Source organism: Polyodon spathula, chromosome 22, assembly GCF_017654505.1.
Source record: "Polyodon spathula isolate WHYD16114869_AA chromosome 22, ASM1765450v1, whole genome shotgun sequence".
Lineage (NCBI taxonomy): Eukaryota > Metazoa > Chordata > Actinopteri > Acipenseriformes > Polyodontidae > Polyodon > Polyodon spathula.
The window spans coordinates 23435491-23460619 of NC_054555.1; the positions used below are offsets into that span (position 1 = coordinate 23435491).

The 25129-nt window shown below is 38.1% G+C and overlaps 2 protein-coding genes across 2 annotated transcripts; one reads left to right on the top strand and one right to left on the bottom strand.

Annotated features, from left to right (window-relative positions):
• Positions 1 to 1003: 1003 nt before the first annotated feature.
• On the bottom strand, positions 1004 to 17055 carry LOC121296985 (tyrosine-protein phosphatase non-receptor type 11-like). Its single transcript, XM_041222969.1, has 16 exons — positions 16787 to 17055; positions 15031 to 15153; positions 14351 to 14545; positions 13348 to 13540; positions 12624 to 12743; positions 11660 to 11773; positions 10071 to 10167; positions 9481 to 9560; positions 8857 to 9015; positions 8061 to 8192; positions 7611 to 7768; positions 7127 to 7194; positions 6599 to 6750; positions 5690 to 5802; positions 4344 to 4449; positions 1004 to 3952 (listed from the first exon to the last, which is right to left on the bottom strand). The coding sequence occupies exons 1-15, from the start codon at positions 16798 to 16800 to the stop codon at positions 4380 to 4382; spliced, it is 1788 nt and encodes a 595-aa protein (XP_041078903.1). The 5' UTR covers positions 16801 to 17055; the 3' UTR covers positions 1004 to 3952; positions 4344 to 4379.
• Positions 17056 to 18546: 1491 nt separating this feature from the next.
• On the top strand, positions 18547 to 23495 carry LOC121296986 (60S ribosomal protein L6-like). The gene is made up of 6 exons (XM_041222970.1): positions 18547 to 18704; positions 18990 to 19088; positions 19371 to 19514; positions 22443 to 22491; positions 22844 to 23028; positions 23301 to 23495. The coding sequence occupies exons 1-6, from the start codon at positions 18564 to 18566 to the stop codon at positions 23451 to 23453; spliced, it is 771 nt and encodes a 256-aa protein (XP_041078904.1). The 5' UTR covers positions 18547 to 18563; the 3' UTR covers positions 23454 to 23495.
• Positions 23496 to 25129: the final 1634 nt, after the last annotated feature.

A 25129-nucleotide genomic window follows, 5' to 3' on the forward strand; every position in this document is an offset into this window, starting at 1 on the left:
AAAGCTCAACAGACATCCTGAAGGCAGGGATACTGAATGTTATGTTAAAGCTAAGTTAAAGAGTGGTTTTGCAGGAGGGTGCACAATTCCAAGAGAGTGGAAATATCCCTACAATATCCCTTCTTTAAATACATGTCCCAAAAACAAGATAACATGTGAAATGAACCACCAATATTTATGAAAAATTACTTAAACACAAAACATATAGATTAGCTATCTAAACAATTCCACTAACGGTTACTGGTGTACTTGTCAATAGAGGAACAATGGGAGGCATATTACAATCCACAATATTATTGGGGGCTCACTAGTAAAATAAATAAAATAACCAACAATGACAAACTGACAGCCAGTACCACAATAAGACTAATGCAAAAATAGGCATCTCAGAAAAGCATTAAACAGAGGAGGTGTAAAAAAGCAGAATGCCTCTCCCTTGATGGTTCACACAAAGTCTGCCTGTCACAAAATCTGACAAGACTGGAGGTCTGCGCGTTTCTTTTGGGAGCAATTAGCTGGAAACTTTTAAAATGATCACCTGTGCACAAAACCCTCCCAGCTCGTATATCCTGAATCTCCCCCAATCATTACTTTCACGCACTGGCAGTCACAGCCAGGGCTTCTTTAAACTAGCGCTGCACTGACATGCATGAATTGCCATGTCGACAATAATAAGTAGTCTGTTCACTTGATGACTATTGGGGATATCCTATCCATGATCGTCATGTCACAAACTAACTGAAATCTGCAGTCCTGCACAAAGAGGTTATGAAAGCGATATTCTGAAATGTGCTGACACCAGTGTTGTAAGACCTATGCAACCACTGTGGAGCAAAATAGCTACAGAGGCATCTTTTCCTTGCAGGAAATCAAAAAACAAAACAAAAAAAAGTTTATATTATATATATATATATATATATATATATATATATATATATATATATATATATATATAGATACGGTATATAATACAAAGAAAAACAAAACAAATTATGACTCTTTTTTGTTTTGTTTAATACACTGATGAAATCATCACCATGCATTTGATGGGCTACTGCTGCACGGATTTCACCAGTCAGGGCAATATACTTTAGTTGTGCTACTCTTTCGATTGCCTGTAATAAAGTAATTAACATTTCCCCAGAAATACCCATTACTGCTGCAAAGTGTGTTGGCCTCTGTGTTTCAGTGGACAAATCCTATCGCTACCTACTGTATGGTAGCAATAGGGCAAAGGCAAAAACCTTTGGGGTTAATTAGTAACATGTAATACAGTAATATACTATACTTCTGAGGGGTTAAAAAAACAATGTGTGGCACAGTCATATACTAATTTTATGTTCTCAGAAACACGTAACCCTATGCAGTAAACAGGAATAGACAGAGAGCCGAAGTCTGGTACAGACTCACCACACTACAGTCTTTTTATTGCTGCCAGTTATGGGATGAAATATTATTAACATGGACTGTCAGTAGTTTAGTGCATAAATATAGATAATACACCTTGGTTATTTATTTTGTATTGTTTTTCCTTGAAGTAGGAATTTTCATTTAGTGTATTTCTCTCATGCTTTTTATGTCTATGTGCGTTTCTCCTTGCATATTAGCAGCACATTTGGCCACCAATGATGAATAAGTTTAAGCTCATATTGGACAGAATCTTTTCTATTTTTTATTGAAAAGTTGCCATTATCTCATCAGGCAACATCGATGCTAAAAAATAATGTATGTCAAATCTAAATGGTCTTAGTGGTCAAGAGGGCAGTGACCAATCATTTTTATAACAATTGTGAATTCAGTAACTTCGTTGGCTAGGGAAATTAGTCTCAAAAGCAATTAAATAATGTCACAGAGAGGGACTAAAAGGGTAAGGCTCATGGGAAGAAATGGCCACCAGGATCTTTTAGCCTGTAAAACAGGCAACACATACCAGGTATGTTTCTGATTAAGTTTGGTGTGAACACAAATGGCACTATCCATCACTGTTTAACCCTGCTCCACATGGTGTGGCACTATCCATCACTGTCCATCACTGCTTAACCCTGCTCTACACGATGTGTGGCACTATCCATCACTGTTTAACCCTGCTCTACACGATGTGTGGCACACTCAAATTCACTTGGCACAGCCACTTATCTGCTTAATAATTGAAGTACAATTTGTCTCATGATCTAATTCTTTCTTTCAAACTTTTGGTCTCGCACAAAAAACCCTTTAAAAACAAACCAAACAGCACTGTGCAGTACCCCTTTACTAGCAGGCTACTAAGTATATTAAAAAGCTTCAACACTGCACAGCTCTGCCACACACCATTATCAATTTCAACTGTATAATAAACCCACTACCAGTGCTTCAAGTGATCATTAGCCATAAAAATAAATAAAAACAGTGAAGCACTCAGGTATCTCCCAAGGATAACAGAAGTATTTCTATCACAGAATAGATTTACTATTTACAGTTTCAGATAAATATGGATAAAAAGAGGAACTAGAAGCTGTAGCTACTGCTACCACTTTCCTGAAAACAAGCATCACACTACAAATATTTTTTAAAAATGCCTGTAGTACTGTAGAAACACTGGCTTGGTAAAGGTGAACATCTGTACCCAATTTTTGAAAGAAAGTCTTGCAGCAGCAGGCTGTTTTAAAGATTAAACAAAACTATGACACAGAGCGACTGAACTGAAACCAGACTGAATTTGAAACACTGCACCGTACAGCAATATGTAAAATACAGTCAAATCCTTCAGTCGCTGCCTTTTAATTCAGAGACAGGAGATATTAGGTCCCTTTTACTTAGAACTTGTTCAATAATTATTCTATATACATCATTCTTCCAAGGCTGGACAACTGTTTTCCCAATTAAAAACACGCATTTTGTCCAAATCAAGTTCCCAATTTACAAAGCAAGCTCAGTCAAAAGAATGCTCCCAACTTAAACGATGGCTTAAAAATGCTGTCAGAGAATAACCAGGCAATTCATTTTGACTACGTGGTCGAGTCTCTACACCGCTAGCTGCTCTGCGACAATTTAACAAATAAAGCTGGCAGGTACGGATGCATGAGTTCAACACAAACATTCCCTTTCCGAATCCTGACTTCTATATGATACCCAAAGTACTCACAATCAGGACACTGCAAGCAACAGTTCTCCCAGCACTGAGTTTAGCGCAATGAACGTGCAGACTGCTGGTGCTTTAGTCTAATATTGACTCGATCCCTTTTTATACAAAGCATCCAGTCTAGTTTTAAAAAATGATTGTAAAGGTTTAAAAAGAAAGAAATGAAAAAGTGAAACACAAAAAAGCATACAATTCACTGCCCATCAACTGTTTTTGCCTATATTGGTAAACTTGTTTTTCAGTATTGTACAAGAAATGTTAAATACTTTCAAAAACAGCTTTTATAGAGACGATGCTGGTTGGCTAGTTTAAGTCAACAATTATTAAATCAAATATATATAATGGCTATAAATTTAATAAGTATACAGTATTTCAGTCACAACCCTTTCAAGTGCTGAAGTTCAAATGGCAAAAATTTCAGAAAAAATGTTTTAAAAAACCCAAAAAAGAACAGAATAGATTTGAAGGACCAGGCTCCATGTAGGACACTAGGATTTGAAGGACCAGGCTCCACGTAGGACACTATGGATTTGAAGGCTCATGGTCCATGTAGGACACTATGGATTTGAAGGACCAGACTCCATGTAGGACACTATGGATTTGAAGGACCAGACTCCATGTAGGACACTATGGATTTGAAGGACCAGACTCCATGTAGGACACTATGGATTTGAAGGACCAGGCTCCATGTACAACACAGTGGTTTTCACATCAAGGTAAAAACAAACTAGATAGGCCAATGAAAGGCTTTACACCATCGGTATTCACTCTTCATTTTCAATAACTGGTTCACAGGCATTCTGGAGCAGGTTTACAGCGATCTAAAATAATCTATAAAACAAAAACAGTAAACAGAGTCATAGGATTTAAATTCTTCGAAATGGCTTACAAAAGGACTTTTTGGACATTCAAAATGCTAAAATGCATGCCACCTAAGGGAATATGTCTAATAATACAAAAAAAATATTGATCAACTTCAGCATACTGAATAAACGGATTTAGAACGATTCTTGCTTTTAAAAAAATCTATAAAGTAAATCTATAAATTACAAAGACCCCGCACAGACTGCAGAAAGAATGCATTACAAATACAAAAGCATGTTCCAGAAGTGGCTTTTGATCAATCCCATATTGTGATGCAGGCTGAACTAAATTTGTCAACTTGTTAAAGGAACACACTGGTCATTAAGAGGCTAAAGCTACATTTTATTATTGCTGTTACCTTCTCATTCAACTTGAAACTCAAGCTGGGTTGACCTCATCTGAAGCTTTTTTGCTGCTGCATCAAACCCACATTCTCGTAGACTCTGGAACTATCATCTCTCACACTGTAAATGCATGTAAACAGCATGGTTAGGGTGGCAAGACCAACTCTGTGTACCAGATTGGATCACGTTCATACATATAAAACACTCCATTGTGCTAAATTCAATTCAATGAGAAACATTTTGACTAAGTGTTCCACAGTCTGTGTTTTGAAACAGGGGGATACAGCTACATCTAGTGGTGGAAAACAGTAAGACATGAGGTTTCAATTCTCCGCTTCTGCAAAGAGACCAGCTTCCATTACAGATTCCACCTGTTGTTTAGGTAGACACAGATGGTAGTTCTGAAGGAAAAACTGAATCTTCATTGAAGCAGAGATGTTCAGTAGTAGTGTTAGATTTAACAAAATGGCTGCTTGACACTTAGATTTGTATCTTAGGATAATCCTCTAGGACAACTACTGCTGAAACCAACTCCCATTTCTTTTTTTATATACATCTTAATCTTCTGCACAGCACACCTGCTGCTACGTTCTATTCCCTGGACTGTAATTGAGGTGTATTTGACTCTTTTTCTGCATAGCACACAGTGATATCCTGTGGTTCAGTATTGCAATGGCAATATTTTGTTTTAGAGAAAGAAGTTTCAAAAGTCATTTTTCTGCTCTCTCTTTACCTTTCCATGATTTTGCAAGCAAGGTTGAGGGCAATTTCTGTTTTTCAATTCTTATTCTATTTCCAATTCCTTTTTAAAATTAATTTCCAATTCCCTTTTACATCAATTCAAAACTTACCACTGATCAAAACTGCAAATGACAGTATTCTGTTAAAATGAGCTGCTCACAGTGGCAACACATTGCTTCAATTGAAGTCACTGTTTTTTAGTCAATTTCACTGGCTTCAAATGAAAGCAACTGAACAATCACAATTACTAATGTCTCAAATATCAATTCCAATTCCTTTGAAGGAATTGACTCCTACCCTAATACCGAGTGCTCCCGAGTACTGAAATACTGTGGTTTATTTGTAACATATTCTAGATTAATCCAAATGTCATATTAGTATATTTATACAGATATCAAAGTAAAGGAGAAAACATTGCATTATTTGCTCAGATGCAAGAACCACTCTGAATGACTGCATTGTATAAATACAAGGGAACAATAAACCAAACTAAGAAAATATCATTTGAACAGACTTACTCTTAAATCATCTGCAGATTTCATTTATAACCTGCTGGTCACTATTAAGGCTTTGAAACAGAAACAAGCAGCATATCTGTGGTTCAGGGTTTGATACTCACTCCGCATAGACAGGGGTGGGGGTGCAGGGGGGCAGGGGGCTCTGGTCACCCCCCGACAGGTCAGTCAACGAATACTTAATGTTGGTATATTCTCTTCCTTTTATTTTACTCTTCTGTAAAAAGAGAATAAAAACAGGCTAGTCATGTAGCGAGCAATATACGTCTTCTCAATATACCCTGTGGCAGTCACCACTTTTATAAATAAGATAAAAGATTCACAGAATCAAAAGAAAACACCTGAACTGAATTGGTCTGAACTAAAATGAGGTTAGTACGGAATCCCCCCACCACTGCACAAAGACTTACTTTGAAAGGTTATCCTGCCAAACAAACATTTTCACAAAGTAAAAATACAAATGGTTTCATGTTTTTTCCCTTAACAGTCCTATTTTTTCATTCATTTCCCACTGACGGGGGCTGAGGCATCAATGTCTGTGATCAACTGAACCCCTGTATGAGATAATAAAAGTCATTACATCTACAACAAACAATGGGGAAATAGACAGACTGCATGCATCTTCACAGGGCTCTTCCCTGTATACTTCTGGACTTTAAATGTCTTCAGAACGCCTTTAAACAGCTTCTTCTGATCTGTGCAATTAGTAATACATTCACATTTTTACAGTACGCTTTAGTGTATATTGACAGTGCATGTCTACCTAACCTTGCACTAATACCTAGAATGGATTGAATCGTTAAGGAGTAAACACATTTTAAAAGTGTACCTGTTCCAAATCACGTTTGCAATGGGAGTGCAATTTTGATCAAGCGTATAACAATTCTAAGAAGACGGCTATCATAAATTCCTAGATGTTTTTTTCCAACAGTGAATGCTACTTCTGAGGAGGCATCCTAAGAAGGCCCCTCTACCTAGATTGAGAGGGGTATTGAGTCCTCAGTGATTCTCACCTGTTCCTCTTCGATCCTGCGCTGTAGTGTTTCTATATAGTGCTGTACGGCCATGTAAATAAACCTGTACTGAGCCTCGGTCTGAACCATTCCTGACCTCTGCGATCGCACCATCTGGATACTTTTGGGCACGTCTATGTCACAGTCTACCCCTGCAGGGACACAATGGTACATTCCAGTGAACACCAGAACTCAGCTGCTGCAACTTCCAAAAGTGACCAGTGAGATTCATTGAGATGAGTAGAATTTGAGCATTATAAGTAAGCAAAAAAGGTAACAGTATAAGACAAGGTTAACATTAAGTATTGAAATAATGTAAAGAATGTGTAAAGAGCAGTGTTTTGTGATGCACTGCCGTTATGGATTCTACCCCTGTCAAAATATACCATTTTAAATGTTTTTCCACAGTCAGAATCCTTCTTTAAAAGCGATTTGTTAGACTGCTTATGGCAAAATCAGATGTAGTGGAAGGTTTGGGAATGGTGCATTCGGATTTTGTAACAGCGGTGTGACACTGAAAGCTCTTGCCTTTTTCTCGGATGACGTCGATAAGCATGTCTATCACAATAAATGTTCCCGTTCGTCCAATACCAGCGCTGCAGTGGATAAAGGAAAAGACTTTTAAAAAAAAAAAATAGGCTTTTAGAAAAAGTCTCAAGTGTACAGTCAAGCAATATCAAAGTATTTGCTATTCATTTTTGGCTTGCATGTGTAGCAATGAAATTAGAGATTTCACGTGCCTGAAAAAAAAATGTGAAATGAAACAATGGCCCACAACTACCAAATGAAAACTCATCTGTAATGGTACAAGACTAGTAAGACACAATGTCAAACATTTAGGGCCACAAAGCATTATGGCAGGTTTTTTTTCTAAATTTAAAAAAAGCAAATCAGCAGTGTTTTGTTTACATATGCTTCAATATTCGCGACTCTAAGAATGTTAGTCAGTCAGGGAAGCCGGTTGGTTAATGATAAGTTGGAAGCTGTTATAAGGGGTGTGGTCAATATTCACCTGCAATGCACCACGATGGGCCCAGCCTCCAGGATGCTCTCCTGCTTCATGTTGACCTCCTCTAAGAAGTCCAGCACACCGCCAGGGTCACCAGGCACACCGTGATCCGGCCAGGCTCGGAAGTGGTACTGCCACACGGTCCGCTCATCATCGGGCCCCTGCAACACACAGCTCTGATTGAAAATGGGTCCAGTCAAGCACTGTCCCGCCACACTTTAGATTTAGATTCCCTTCTATAAAACAAATGTTCTGAACCAAATCTTTTTAGGAGACTGCTAAAAATAAAAAGGGGTATCTAAGAGAAACAGTTTGACCTTACACGTCTTGGAACGAAACCTTCCTGATCTTCATTATTGAAGGCTAAACTGCAGACAGACCATTTCTATGATCCCTTGTAAAACTTGGTTCTCAGGAAGCTAGATGAAGCTAAAGAAAAGTGGCGATACTGACCTGGCCAACCTTTGACATTCTGAGCTCCCTCAGGATGTAGTCATGTGCTGAGGTTTCTCTGGCGTTGCGTACGCGCATGGCTCCGTACTCCTTTAGCACAGTCACGTCCGGCCAGTACTTCACACACTTACTCTGAAGACACAAAAGAAAAAAAAAAACTAAAAACAGCAGTGATTGAAGGGCTAAAGTAGACCAGGGATCTTCTGCAGCTGAATGGGGTGGTGGGGGGAGGGTTGTTTTTCATCAGTAAAATAAAAGGGACAGATACTTATGCTAAGTCAACACCATCTTGTGCATAGCTCTGTATTTCCAGCAATACAAAAGGAAACTTGATCCAAAGTTGTTGATCTCTAGATAGCCCTGGCCCTTACTTCTACTAAGACAATTTTGCTGATCTCTTACATGTGTCTATACCTGGTAACGAGTGCTGAAGAACAGCTCCTGAGCTCAGATGAAAGTGCCTTAAAACAGAACTCTCAAAAAGAAATGTCAGCAACATACACTTACCACCGCAGCAGTCAAATCTAAATTACAGCTATCAGCATGATGAAGAATCAATAGTATGTACAGAATAGTAATGAACAAGAAGTAGCTATGAATTTGATGAGTGATTCTCCAGATAGACACAAATATAAGAAGCTACCTACACCTTAGGATTCTGAATTGAAGCAATCACTGTACACGTCATCTCGAGTTAAGAGAGTCTTGCTAGTAAGTGGCTGACATGCTTGACATACTGAAGTTTTGGATATCAAGCTACTGCAAGTCAAGTATAAAAACCAGTTACTCCATTTACCTTCCCTCGCTCCACTTCCTTGGTTGTCATGACAATGACTCGGGAGTTCTCCTGGAACACCATCCTCCAGAAGTCGCTGATGGTGTTCAGCAAGCAGCCCTGCGTGGCGATGTAGCTCTTCTTCGGCTTCATGTTGTTGCACTTCACCTCAACTTCAGGCTGAAGACAAAACATTTATTTAGACAAGGCAGAGAGGTTACGAGATCAGCTTTAGGAGCTGAATGGTTTTATTAGAATGCAGTAGAATTTTCTTTCAGCAGTGGCATGCTGAAGATGTTTTTACAATATGCATTACAATCCAGATTACCATGCTGTGAAGATTGCTGGGGTTCCAATGCTTTCAGCTGCACTTCTCAGAACCACCATGAAAGAAAAAGTATCTAATCAAGTAGAAAACTCTTTCTGATGCACCATAAGTACATTTACAGAGTAACCATGTCAAAAACTGCAGGGTACACTCAACTGTAATTCACTGTAGGTTTTGAGGTTTGCCAGGAGATAAGTACCCATTACACCATGATTAAGCTTTTTAGATGAATCACATCTATTTTGTGCCAGGGGCCAAACATCTCTATTACTAACGGTTTTTAATCATCAGTAGTGCACAAGTATTACTGTACTTACCATTATTATATTGGCATTGATGTAGTCCGAGCCCAGTTCATTGATTTCTTTATCGTTTAGCATCACTCGAGTATGGTCAACTGGAAAGCAACAGCAGAAGAAAAGAAGATCCCAGGTGAAGGAATTCAAAGGGCCAATCCAGTGTTACAGTGTTTAACTAAACTGAAGAATGCACTCCTTTATTGAGTATACATGAGAACAGAATTTTTTAAATATATTTATACACTGCCTCAGACTCTTGTGAGGTGAGGTTCCAACGTGATTTCCAACAGCACGTTAACATAAATCGCCAAGATATGGAAGGCGCTTGAGGTCCCGCCAGGACTGAAAGAGTTAAACAACGTACTTCCGTATTGTAATGGTTTTAAAACACACTTCAGTTTAAAATGCTACAGCAGTACATTGTTGCCGGCAGGTTATTTCATTTGTAACTTGACCTGCCAATACAAATTCGTCACACTGTTCTCTATATACATAAGAGCTTCCCTTTCTTGTACCGAACCTGGTACAACTACAGCAGCTGAATGTTCCATCACTTTAACTCCGAGACATTTCCCCAAGGAGGATAACAAAAATGTGGAAATCCTTACATGGCAGGATGTTTTTGTAACGGTTCTTGTTTTTGTTCTCCGGCCGCTGTCCTTCTTTGCGACTGTAGAGCAGCTTGCATTCCTGCTGCTGGAGGGTCTGCAGAAGAAAAACAAAAAAAAAAGTATAGACTGTATAGTAACCCGGAGAGATTTTCTAGCTGGCTGTCATTTTTGTGGTGGTGTATCCCAATAAAATCCCCCCTTGACTCCAGGGTCAAGCATGTTGCTTCTGTTATTTGTGACTTAAAGTCCAGCCAGGTTTTGTTCAAACTTCTTGTGCCTGATGATTTCAATAATATACCTGAACAAGGGACGTTCTGAAACCCTCAGCTGGGTCCAGGGCCATTTTCAAGTTCTAAAGCACTGCATACAAATACCTCTACTTCTTACCAGAACCTTCCATACAAGGTCCATTAAATACCTGGAGCTATCTAACACAGCAGTAAATGCATACATATGAGAAACTCATTTCACTAACACAATGCTTCAATACCAATAAATATAAATACTACAGAATACTCTACAATATTAAAACAATTGCTGTTATGTTGGAAAAGGTATTGTAGCGGTATGTACAGCATAATCTGTCATTGATGATTACAAGATTAGAATCCAAAGGTTGCTGGGCTACAGGCACAGTTTTAAGCAGTATAATGTATATATAAAAATAATCAATTAGGTATTACAAATACAGCATTCATAATCCAAAAAGGGGGGTGGGGTGGGGGGGTACGTTTATTCTGTAGACAGATTCCAGTCAACTTCTGCCTTGACACTTTGTGATTAATAAACCACACTGCAGGTCGTTATTCATCACGTGTTAGCTCAACCAGACCTGAAGGCCATCTCAGGCAAAATCAGAGTAATGGGGAGAGTCTTAGCATTTTTAGACTTAAACAATAAAACAGCAAGGCACCAGAATGAATGAATGTGACTGGAAATGGGAGTCGAAACCGCATGCAGGCACAGCAAATCAAATCTTACAGCACCCCCTTGTGTCCACTTATACAAGTGAAAATGAATGAAACTACATATAGATGCTGAATATCAAGGTGTTCCATACAAGGCTGTGCCTCTTGAAGCTGGACAGCTAGCCATACAATCCTGTGAACCTCCACACGAGAAAAAAAAAAAGCATATTGGAAAAATGCCATCATGCCTATAAAAGTGATCAGAAGCCACTGATTTGAACATATCACATAAACCTACATAGGTCTGTAACAAACCAATGTTAATCAGTTACAGATATTGTAAAGTAAAACATAGCAGGGCCCTATTTCGAAGCAAGTGCAAAGGCACATTTTAGAAAGGAATAAAACAATTTTAAAAGGGGTAGTACAAAAAGGCATTCTTCGGTATGAAGGTACAGCAGAAACCATTTATTTTCTGCTAGTTTTATTCGCTTTGGATAAAAGCGTCTTCTAAATTACTAAATAATACTTTTCAAATTCTTCAAAATAGCCTACACTGTTCATGGGTAATGCCCTCATAGTGACTAGCAGCCTTTTAACTGCACAAAGCTGAATCACCACCGTTTCCACTATGTATTCTGAAGCAGATCCACACAGTGAAAGGTCCTCCTCACTCACCTCAAACTCCTCCCAGAAGCCCTGCTTGACCTTGTCGGTGGTCTCGGCCAGCTTGCTCAGTTCCCGCACTCTGCTCTCAATCTCAGCAGCGTTAATCCGGGTCGTGTTCAGAGGCTGGAAGATACGGACATATCAAACTTAGGAAGGACTGGGAATTGTGCAACAAGATATCCCACACTGTCAGACTAGCGAATATGGAAAACAACGTGGTAGCCCTGAAGTTCTAAAAGATAAAATAAATAAATCTTCAGTATATAAAGTTGGAATGGAGTAACACACATTGGCCTGGTTTCACTGTGGCGAATGCTATTTAATGGTAAGGTAGTTCAAGATTAGTGCAAATCAAAGTCTATGAAACCAGCTGTATAACCTTTTTAAATCACTCAGAAATACTTGTTTTAAATCTGACCAGGGTTACAAATCCTGTAAATACTGGCTATGACCATGTAAATGTAAATTGAAATGGTTTATTTATTAATTTGCATCACTTTTTTTTGTCCTGTGTGAACGATTTGCCTCTTTGCCATTGATTTTATAATGTCTTGCCTCTTGCCAGGACCCCCTTGCAAATTAGATGTATATTTCAAGGGCTTTATCCAGGACGGTTAAATAAATAGATTAAATAAATATTTAACTTTGTTTAATTTTATAATATAGATATATATATTATATATATATATTATATATATATATAATATATATATTAATATGTGTGTTTTAAAATATGATATAAATATTATATATATTTATATATATATATATATATATATATATATATATATATATATATATATATATATATATATATATATATATATATATATATATATATATATATATATATATATATATATATATATATATATATATATATATATATATATATATAAAATGATCCATGGTGTGCACAGCTCTGCATGCAGATCTGCAAGTCCTATTCTCTCAAGTGTATTTCCTAGGATACCTGTTTGAGCTGCAATACAGTGCCCAGAGTCTCCACCATGGGATTCTTCTTATAATGTTCCACCAGGTCTGTCAAGGAGTCAAACTTCTCTCCACCTCCCACATCGAACTTGAGGTCCGGCTGAGCAGAACAAAACACTGTCATATCTCTGTGTAATACTGTATCCTGACAACTTCTACTGCATGACCCAGAGTTTGTGGGTTCACCATCAATAGAACCTCCAGACTTGGTGGAATTTGGAACATTGCAGCGGCCTTGTTCATTTCAATACAAGGCTGTCGTTTTGTATAGATAACAAACTCATGTCAACCCTGTTAGTCCTTGGATGAGTTCCGAGTGCTGGAAGGTGTGCAGCAGCAGCTGGCTAGTGGCCAGTGCTTACACTACACAGGCAGAGAAGCAACTCTGTTTGACACACAACTCACAAAATTAAGATACTGTATTTTTGCTTAATTTTATTTTAAGGCACCATACCTGATTTACACAGAAACACATTTAGAATCAAACAGCAAACACACTTATTAAACTAAATCTCTTCAATATTAAAAAACCTGAGACATAAAAAAGCTCATGAGTTACGGCTCTTATTTTTCTCTCTACTGTATTCTGTAGTGAAATTGAAAGCGTTATATAAGGAGCTTAACGAGTCATACTTGGGTCAAGAGTTGTGGGTTGGTCCACCCTGGTGAGGTCTGACAGGGTCTAATGGAGCTGGTTGTGTTACCTGGCAGCGGATCATGACGTGAGTGACCCTGGGCTTGCCGTCGCTGCTCTCCCCTTTGTCGTCTCCAGTCCGCACCGACAGCACAAAGTCTCCAGGGTGGCTCTGACTCTCGCGCACCAGGAAACTGCCGTTCTTCCCCTTCTCTGTCAGTAGCTTCTCTGCTTCCCGTCCTGACAAGTGTCCATGGAACCACCTAAGCACAGAGATGCAGCACAAAATCCTCATTATAAAACATTATTCTCCAATGTCCACCACCATGCACACAAAGTCCTCCATATTTCCACAGATTATGACACACGGTTTCTTGTGGTAAAGACTCATAATTCTGTTTTTATCACTTTGATATTGGAATAGCAGTTATCAAGAAATACAGAATATATTTAAAGACATACAAACAGGCATGATCTCTGTATATCCCCAGATTATGATACTACAGTTAAAGAATGCCCTGATTGTTTCATCACAATTGGATCAACAATGCTCTAGATATATGGAGATAAGTGTCATACGTACCTCCACTAAACCAATATAGCCAAGTGAAGGATAGGAAATAATATATTTAATGTGGGATTTATAGAAAATGTTGTTTTTAATGTATTAAGGATGCCTGAAATTAAAAAATGATTCTACTACTTCCATCCCCAAAACAATGAAAGACAGTGATCTCTTCTTATACACAATTTGCTTTTATTAGGTTCTCCATTGTAATAAATCTCCTTAAATCTGTCTGAACCTAAAATGCCACGCAGCATGTTTCAGTAAACCAACTCCTGCAAGAGAGACCTCTTGTGGTCAGAAAGAATATTTTTGATAAATGAATACAAAAGTCCTATCTTCCGTGGGACTATACCAACTAAATGTACTGGACATATTCATTCCATTTGATGACAGTTCCCGTGAACATGGAAGATGAAAATTTCAACCCTGAACACATTTTAAACAAAGTTAAAAGGAACAGAACTGTACCGCACATTTCAGATCTCTGCACTGTGTTTGAACTCACCTCTCCGATGTTGGGTCAGCGCAGTTCAGCGGGTATTTCAGCTCAATGACATCACCATTCTTCTCTTTCAGCTGCCCGTGGTGCTCCATGTAATACTGCACAAGCTCAGCCAGCGTGGCAAACTTCTCTCCTCCATACAGGTCATAGTAGTCTCCTGTGTTCTGAATCTTGATGTGTGTCACGGCTCCATTTCGCCTGCAAAAACATCATGGGGTCTATATTAATCATGGACACTGCGACGGATCTAAATAACGGCCAACCTATTAATCCCACTGGCATTTTCCCCAGGGGTGATTTATCAACTCAATGCAATAAGCGTTTAGGGAGTCATAAGAAAATAGATAACCAGTCTTATTTACATGTGACAGTCTCTGAACAGTGGAAAGAGTTCTGTGTTAGAGAATATGTTGGGCAGATATTAGACCTTTAAAATGGTGCACGCCCATGTATTACCAAGCCAACTGCAACACCTTTTAAATCTGAACACACATACAGACACAAGCTAGTTGTTTTCCTAAATTGACTTGCATGTGTCCTGTTGAAAAGGATCCATTGCTAGAGGTGAACCACCAACACACAAGTTGGCTGGTAGCGACAGGCTGCGCTTCCCGATCTCACAGGGATAGACCTTGTTTGCAGCCACCCTTCACAATATCCTCAGACAGAGAAGCGGCACTCACCTGACAGACAGGGTGAAGTCCCCGGGGTTACTCTTGCTGGGCCGGGCCAGGAAGCTCCCGTCCACCCCTCTAGTGAGAAGCAGGTTCTCAGCCTCCACTCCCGTGATGTTTGGATGAAACCACCTGCAGGGATCAGCAAAGAAGAAGATATTCTAACTTGTGAAATGTTTTGGTCAGGTATCATTGTTTTGTGGTATTGGAGAAGATAATAAAAAGTAAGCTTTAAGTAATATCATATAAAAAAATTAAAAAAACAAGAAGTATATAAAAAAAATTAATAAGTAATGAAAATGTAAACCCTCATCTTTCTCATCCAAAGGCAGAGACCTAGTCATAAATGCTACAGTATAGGCTTGCAATCACAAAGAATTCACAGGTAAATCAGTCCTGAGGAAACCAATCTTATATCCATATAGGTGAACTATGTAGACTACAAAAAAACTCAAAGTTCAAGAGTTCAAACAAAGTATGCTCCCCAGAGCAGATCATGCCAAATGTCATTAAAAAAAAAATCTTCATTTAATGAAGTAACAGAACCAAATGGGTTTTTCTTGCTTGCTTGCTGTTAGATAGGCCTTTAAACAAATAAAAAAATAAATAAACTGAATTAAAATCGTCCAGGCATAATGGCAGTACTGTAGATTTCCAGTTGCAATTTACTGTGCTGAAACAATAGGGTCCAACAGTTCAGAAATCAAAGACATACTGAATCCGCACACTGAACACTACATGTGGCTGCAAAAAGAGTTCTCTAAATTGTCAAGCTGGTGCACAAATATAGTGATTGATTTTATACAAAAGTAGAGGCCAAAGATGCAAGAGTGAAAAAGTGCCAAGGTTTCGGTCCATTCAAGACATTAGATTTCACACGTTGCCGTTTTTTCATTAAGCACGCTGGGTTACAACCACTTGTGCAAAAACCTGGAGGTGGAAGCCACTTCCTTACTTGGAGTAGAAACCTTGCAGTTACATCAGGACTCCTGCTCCTTCCGAATAGGGCGTACCTTGAAGTAATTAAAATCCACAAATGGCATACCATCCCAAGGAGAGTGTCCCAATTGAGGGTGGCGTGCTTACAAAGGTCTGACTAATTCACACACATGCAGTCAATAACGTGCAGATTTATAGTTGAATTTAGCCACTGAATGGGCAAAATAAATTGCTAGCGGTCACTTATTTGATAAAGTCCAGTAAAAGGTCGTTAACACCAGATACTTGTACCAGACAAGCATGATTTTAACATATTTCCTATTGATAAACTTACATTCCTGCATTATTAAGATGTATGTATGTGAGACATTGATATTCTACACACACACTTTATTTTTATTGCTGGGTAACGACAGCATAGTATAGTACAGTCTAATCAAGTGTCACAAATCGTCAGTAATTTACGAATGGTGGTTTAAAACAAAAATCCATATTAAGCATATTTTCTGTTTCAAGCTATTCGTAGTTAAAAAATGATCTGTACAGCAATTTACCCCTGGCCCGGGCAACAGAGCATTACAAAATCTCGTCTCATTCTGATTCCTCCACTAACCAAACGACACACTCAGCGGGTAACAATTGTTACAAAATCTAAATGTTTTCAAATTCCTTCCTCTCCTCCTAGACTGAGCTGTGATTAGAAAAAGTGACTGAAGTGCACAATAACAATGTAAGTCCAACTTGATTTTGTAAACCTGGGTGTCGGGTTTGTGTCTTTATTATTATTATCATTATTATTATTATTATTATTTTAATCCCATCTTACCTCCTTGATGTCATCTTGTCACAGTCTGCTGCGAGCCCCGATAGTTGGTTCCTCAATTCTGTTTCCTCGTAGTTGGTGTGTTGTCTCCGGTTTTCGGTCCGGTTCAGATCATACCCCAAAAAGTCATGGACTAGTTCAGATAGGGTTTGGCCCAAGTTATGTGTTTTAACTTGACATAATTCGCGTTCACCTGCTGAGTAAAATAAACAGGCCTCAGAACCAAAGGCTTCTAACTACGATACGACTCTTGGATATGACGTCAACAGGCGACAATTCGCAGCTGTTTTCTGTCATGCGCAATCTAGCAAGCAGTGTATATATGTGTGTGTGTGTATATATATATATATATAGATCACCTATATATAATATATACATATGATATATATATAATTATATATATTATATTAGTATATATATATATAATATATATACATAATTACATATGATTAGCTTTATATACCTTTGTATTGAATGTACCACAAACTGATCAAACGTTTATAAATATGAGATATGTATTGACTATTGTGTTCCATGTTAAGCCAAAAATATGTAAGTTACCTGATCAAAAATAAAAATGTAATTGATAGAATGAACTGTGAAAGACAAAAATCCAAGTGATCAAAAAAACCACAGGGACCAGCAAGCACTTCGTTTAGACTTGCGTATGACGTATTGGCCATGGCTGTTTTATACGTCAGTGTCCCGGGTGTCGGTCCTTTCCTAGTGTGTGAAGGTAAGAGTGGCGTTTCTTATTGTAACCGCTGATGTTTTGAGACTTAAAATCCGTATCAATCGTGTAAAATACATCCACTGTCCTCATAAACCTTAATAATATAGCAAATACATACATTCTGCAGTTAGGATCGCCGCTTATTTCAAGATATTGTTTTCGTTTTGTGCGGATAGTTTGCCTTCGCTAGTTTAAGTGCAGGCCTCTGGTTGAGTTTACAGACACTGTGCATGGTTTACATGACAGCCGCTACAGGAGAATATTTAAGCCGGTATGGGTTTACGACCCAAGTGTCGGGTGTAGTTGTTAAATATTACTAAACTTACATTTATAACACTTTTGAAATCGCGGTCGAAACATTACACAAACGTACTGTTCTAGTATTGCAGTCCATGCTGTATTAAACTGTGTTGCTGTGTATTGTATGTATAAACCATACATTGTATTAATTCGCGTAGTGTATATTGCTGTGGCTTAAATGTTTAATTGCCTTAACCGAATCAGTCTTTTTGACTCTCAGAAAGAGACCTTAATACGATTGAAGCATGTATATTAGCTGCAGTAGAATGCAAAGGGGCCTAATACTGATGATGGTCATTGGTCGCTCCATTGCAAGTGTATTTGAGTGCACGTTAGCCTGCTCCCTTACCTTGAAGTTTTTACATTACAAGCTTTGCATTGCACTACCTGGTACATATAATCACATTCAGCTAAAGTTCAGTATTCCTGTAGGCAGGTTAAGATACTCTGAACTGTAGGCATCGTTATTGCAAATTCATTATTGAGGTGAAATTCTTAAGAGCAATTGGAGATATACAAGCGTTGAACAGTACAGAAGTCACTACTTTTAAACCTCATCAATTTATATATATATATATATATATATATATATATATATATATATATATATATATATATATATAATCTCCCTAACTAGCAATTGTAACACTGGTATTTTCCCCAGAAATCATGCAATATTTAGAGTTGTGTCTCCTTGTGTATGTTTCAATGATGTCCAGCTCATTTGATTATACCATATCTGTTTAGATGGCAGAAGAGAAGAAAGTGGTCAAGAGGCACCCGAGCCGCAACCCTGTGCTGGCCCGTGGGATAGGGAGGTACTCCCGCTCTGTCATGTTTACCAGACGGGCTCTGTACAAGCGCAAGACCAAGGCTCCAGAGACCAAGGTAGGTAGAAAAACCCAGAGGCTGTGCTAAACAGTTTGTTAAAAGATTGCTTGTAGTTGACCCAGTGGTGTTGAAAATCCAGAAATGTCCAGAACCACTGAATTCTAACTCTAACCAAAGTGCTGTCAACCCATAATGAACCCTTAAGGAATCGTTCTGACATTTCGAGGCTTCCACATTTAATAGTTCTTGGAATGAATAGGATGATACAATACAGTCCTGTCTGAAAGCTTTATTTGATAACAACAGATGCAACAGTACTGTAACATTAACTTCTATGTCTAGATTGAGAAGAAGCTGAAGGAGAAGATCCTAGCAACAGTCACCAAGACTGTGGGTGGAGACAAAAATGGAGGAACCCGTGTGGTCAAACTGCGTAAGATGGTAAGTACTGCACTTTTTTGATCATCTTGGGTGTCCGTTGCAGAGCCTAGACCCTGAGAAACAAAGGTGAAATACCTTTAAAGGAAGAAAAAAATGTTGCTTTCTTTTTGGAGAATTTTGGGGGTGTAATGCTCATGGAGAGTTGTTTGTGTTAGATTTGTTTAGTTTGCAAGTCTTAGACTACCTTCCCTAACATTGGGAAGTCTCAGCATTGGTGCTGATCGAAGTCTGTAAAACCTGCCGTCTGTTTTCAATGTTGAGCTCTTTGTTTTTCTCCGGCAGCCTCGGTATTACCCTACCGAAGACGTGGCACGCAAGCTGCTTAGTCATGGCAAGAAGCCCTTCAGCCAGCACAAGAGAAAACTGCGAGCAAGCATCACTCCTGGCACTGTCCTCATCCTCCTTACTGGCCGTCACAGGGGAAAGGTACGCAGCACTTTTTAAAAAGGTTGTCAGACTTGCAGCATTCATGTTCTGGTACATTGTATGTTGTCTTAATCAGAGTGGACTTTGATTCTGCACCCAGATTCACCCTTTTAGGACCAAGCATTTTTCAGTGAGATGCGCCCCCAGGACCAGGCATTTTTTGGCTGTATTTGACACGCTTCCTACAAAATAACAATATAAATATTTTTACAGTAGCATCTTGGAAATTGAGTCCTTTTTTTAGAACTCTAGAGAACATTATAAAGTACTTCAGAAATCATACAAACCTTAAGCTTTTTAACACAATTTATTTTTTCTTTTTTTGTATGAATGTGAAGTGTTTATGTATTCTGCTTACAGGTGCATGTATAATAAGAAAATAAACGTGCTCTATGACCTGAGGGACCTTACAATACTTCCTGAAAGTTTTGTTGGAAAATATTGATGTTTGGGCAGATTACAACAGATTGTTTCACCTGAGTGATTGCAATGACATAGTAATATTAATACACATTTATTCTCAGGGTCTTTATAAGCAATAATGGACACTACTCTTTATTTTGTCAAATATTTATAAATTAGTTCATTACATTTCAGTAATACAGGGGGAAAAAACGTACCTGATACCTATAGTTAATGAAATAGTATCTGCTTATATACACTCGTTTCTTGATTTTTCTAAATGTTGTAAAACTTATGAAAACACACGATGGAGTTCTCCCCAGTAATTCTATACAGCCGAGCGGCAGAACGTTATAGCTGGGAGCCAGGGTTGCCAGATTTCTGCTAGGTTTATAGCCAAAAGTCACTTCGAAAATAGCCTAATTGTTTTAACTGAAAGCAAGCTTGTTATTAACACACAGGCCTATGCAAAAAAAATTAAAAATCTAAAGCTTTCATAAGAAAAGATACCTGATTTAAATTTGATAAAAACTACAAGCCCCAGTACAGCTCATCCACACGTCACTATCAACAAATTCGTGCAGAAGCTCTGAAGGGACAAATCAGCATTCATTCCAGACCAAGATGGTATCCCAAACAATATTACAAACATGAAAACGGTTACATTTTTTTAAGTTATACCACCAATCTAATTACATTATCAACCCATGCCTCTTTATGTCCCGCTGTGTTTTTAAAGTAGCCCAATTCCGCGGGAAAACAGCGGACCTGGCAACACTGCCAGGAGCACTTTTAACAGAAAAATAAACTTGCCTTAAATATATAATACGATAAAGAATTTCGATAATATGTTGTCTTTCGATGACAATCTGGTTGCTCTCTTTTGTATTCTAAGTTTTTTTTTTTTATTACTGTTTTTTGTTATGGTAAATTACCGTGTTTATTTAGGCACTCTACGATTTGACTGGGGAAAGATAATGTAGGGTTATTGGAGTTCACAAAAAATGGTAACCTTTTCACTTCCTTTTTTAGCGTAATTATTGAGCTTACTGCTTCATTTAAATTTGTTTTCCTTATGTTAAGTATTCAGGGCATTTTAGTGCATGTCTATTTTTGTTTACCGTTGTTCTACATTTTCGAATGCAATTGTTGATTTTAACCGGTTTTTTTACACAATAGTACTCGCACACTTCTGGTCTCCATCATAGCTGTTGAAGTGTAAAAATCGAACACCTCTGTACTTAAGAATTTGTACATCAGCTACAATATGTATAGTTATGTACTATATATCACCTTACAGTACAGTAATAGCATTAGGTATTAGAATGTGCCGATCGTTGGCGTATTTTGTGCCCCTCCATTTGTCATTATTTTTGCTTTTGAAAATAATCAGCTATTTTTTTAGCAGCCATTTTTGTTTTAGCCTCTGAGTGCTTCACACACACTATCCGCCCCTTCAACTTTCTGATTGGTTAAATGTTGTTCACCCAGCAACATGCTGATTAGTTAAATAGCTGCCGTCAGTTAGCATTCTTGTCACGGAGACGGTCGTGGGCGGGAGATAGAGAAAAGACGTAACACAACTGTTGTGTTTTTTTTTTTTTTTCACCCAGCAACATGCAAGTGATCTAGTCTGCTAGAAGCGCAGTCAATCCTTATTAGACACAGTAGCATCTGCAAGACGGACGAATAGGTTTTTTTCAGTTCTTTGCAATACGCCCGGCTGAAAAGGTCTGGGAAGAACCCTGTAAATGTTCTAATGTAACTGTCAAATACATGGGATTTACAGTGGTTTTCCATGTCTTTCTCTAAGCAGGCTGTATTTCCTCTCCCTGCTGCCAAAAAACTTTCTCCGTCCTTTTAAACACTAAATGCCCCTCGGTGACGTCGCATGGGGGGGGAAAAAATAAATAAATCAATTAATGTGAACGTTAATCCCTCCCCTTTCCAGTGTTACATGTTTCAAGCTTGTACTGCAAAGTCAAAACAGTGTGGGTTTTTTTAATTTTTTTTTTTTTTATCGTGCTTACACGATCGCGGTCCTAGAAGCCCACTTCAGTATGATCGTGTTAAGGCGATCGCGGTCCTTAAAGGGTTAAACTGGAATTTGTTCGGTCTGCAGTGTGCATCTGTAAATTGAGTACTTGTTAACTAGAACAACCCAATATACAAATAATGGATAACAATTTATTATGTTAATGAATTGTTATACTTCCTTACAAGATGGTGAGTTAACTTGATGCATGGAAAAAAAGCACTGTATTGCTATACTGATGAAGGCAGTAGACGAAATGTCTACTTGACTTGAATTCTTGTTTTACCCTACATGTAGTCTACCAAATCATTCTTGAAAGACTCAAATTAATTCATAGTTGCTATAAATACATATTCTTCTCTGTTTTCTCCAAAAGTAATTATTTCTTATTACATGTCACAAATAATCACACCAGGGTCATTGTACACCCCTAATAAAATTGGTAAACGGGACATTTATTGGTATGTTTTAAATATTTATTTTCATTACAGCGTGTGGTTTTCCTGAAGCAGCTCGCAAGTGGTCTTCTGCTTGTAACTGGTAAGAATTTTTATACCAGTAAAGTGCATGTTATGATTATGAATGATTGAATTAACAAGGAGAAATGCTACACTAAACTTGCTGAGTAATTAATAGGATTGTCAAAATTTTGATTTCTAAGTCTCTCTAGCGTCACAGCATATATGCAGCAAGGATTATTTTCTTAAATTGGATTCATAGACTTAAATAATAATCCAGCTACCTGAAGCATTTTGTGTTAATCAGGTTAAAAAGAAAGCACTAGGCACAGTTTATTTATTTGCAAACTTTTGTTTAATATATGAGAATAGCAGAGTGTCAATAAAGGCTGAATTAGGTGTCAGAGGTGTAATTGGCTGTCTGAATTCCACAGGTCCTCTTGTCCTGAGCCGTGTGCCTCTGCGAAGGGCCCACCAGAAGTTTGTCATCGCCACCAACACCAAGATTGATATCTCTAGTCTGAACATCCCCAGGACCCTGACTGACTCCTACTTCAAGAAGAAGAGGCTGCACAAACCCAGACACCAAGAGGGAGAGATCTTTGATACAGAGAAAGAGGTAGGATGCATGTCTACAGCAATATTTCTCTCAGACCTACTGTTTGATTTGAACTATTCCTGTACTACATATGCAGATTTTGCACCTTGGTATTTGTACTGGGGCTGCATTCAAAATATGCACTGACCAAGTCTGTCCCTCTACATGGTGCCGTCCTTGAAGTGTCGCAAATTCTCCAAACCCTTACCATTGTTTACGCAATTGAAAAACAGCTTTTTTTTTTTTTTGGATTCCTAGTTCTTGACGGATCTCTTTTGCTTTCTGTTTTACAGAAGTACCAGATCACTGAGCAGCGCAAGGTAGACCAGAAGGCTGTGGACTCTCAGCTCATGCCTCTGATCAGGAAGACTCCCCAGCTGCGCGGCTACCTGCGATCCACATTCTCCCTCACCAACGGAGTCTACCCACACAAGCTGGTCTTCTAAACAAACTGTACAAAATACGCTATTAAATGATGTCTCAACCAAGTTTCTCCTCCTGTTTTTGAATTTATTTGTAGTCGTTTCAATGTAGTCTACCATAAGCAGCCTTTCATTTCACATTATTTGTTCTGTTGGTGTTCAGACTTGGTACATAATACACCAGTAAAGGAGTCCAACTTAAGTGAGGTGTTGCAAGACACTGCTACTTCCATGGTTTCATTCTTCAATTTCTTCAGCATCTCCAATGTTATCCTGATCACAAGGAGCTTGATTTATTTGGGCATCGCGGATTTTTCAAGCTAGGATGAATTTAATATGGCCAATGAATGTCTCTGTAGTCATTACTACAGCAATAACTTCATTATTTTCACAAAACTAATTTCAATGCTAATTAAAATTGGGAGAAATTTTGAAATATGCCTGGGTATGGTTGAACCTTAAACTTAATATACAAGGAATGAAAATACGTGGCACTACGTGTTTGTAAAACAGTAGCCATAGCCTAAAATACTAAATCAATGCTGGTTAAGGCTTTAATTCCGGAGTATGGATACAGTTTGAGATATGGTTTAGTAAGTTGTACATTTTATCATTTATTGTAAAGCAACCCCTAGCATATAAAGTTGCTGTTGGTATTAAAAAGGCAATGACATTGGCATGATAGTAGATCGGCCCCCATGTATTTTTAGCAGATTTGAGAATATTGGATGTTTGTGTGTGCTGCCTCTGATCATGTTCATAGATTCTTCTTGTGCTTTGACGTTCACTTGCATGTCTCACGTTAGTTATTTTGTAAAATTTCTCAGACCATCTAACCAGTTTTACAAAGGTGATGCCAGTTTAAACCATCTTCAAGCTATAAATGCACTTATTCATAATACATGTTTGCCAGGAAGTGAAATTGTAGTGTGGTAGGAGAAAAGGGGATCCTCTGAGTTAGTGTTAAAAATGGAATATACCTGTGATGGTTTTTTTTTTAGACAGCTGCTCGTTGATGTTTTTTTTTTTTTTTTTAAGCAGCCTTTGAAGAAAAATAGTTTAGATTAAGACTTGTTTTCCCTAAAGTTTGTTTCACAGTGAGCAGAGCTGTAGAAACAAATAGCCAGAGCCTGAATGTGATCATTGATCTGAAATATACATGCAGATCTATGCAACATCGTGCATTTGCTGTGGACCCTTTGGTTAATCAAGTGTTGGCCACACTACCAACCAGAATTTCACAAAAAAATTATTTCATCCATGTGCTTGACTTGAATGAATTTATAGTCATTAATCTTTATCTCTTAAAACGGGAGTCAAAGGTAAGGGGATTCTGGTAACCTATAGAACAGATTGCTAAACCTGACTCCATTTTCTTAAACCTTATTAGCCTAGGCACCCATTTCACTGGTCCACCCTTAACATATCTTAACTTTCAAACATCTCTGGAAGTTCAACACAAGCAGCTTTTCCTTCATTTTAGTACTTTTTCAAAGGGAAATATTTAACTTGGTGTAGTTTCAGAATAAACAGGAGTTCTGTATAGAGGATCTTTAAGTGGTTGCAGCTAACAACCATTTCATAAATCTTACCTATCATACACTTTCATTTAGTACAGAGGTCTCGAGGTGTCGTTTTATAGGAAACGTGTATTTAAATTTTCTTTCAAATGTGATGGGTCACAATAATAACAGTAAACA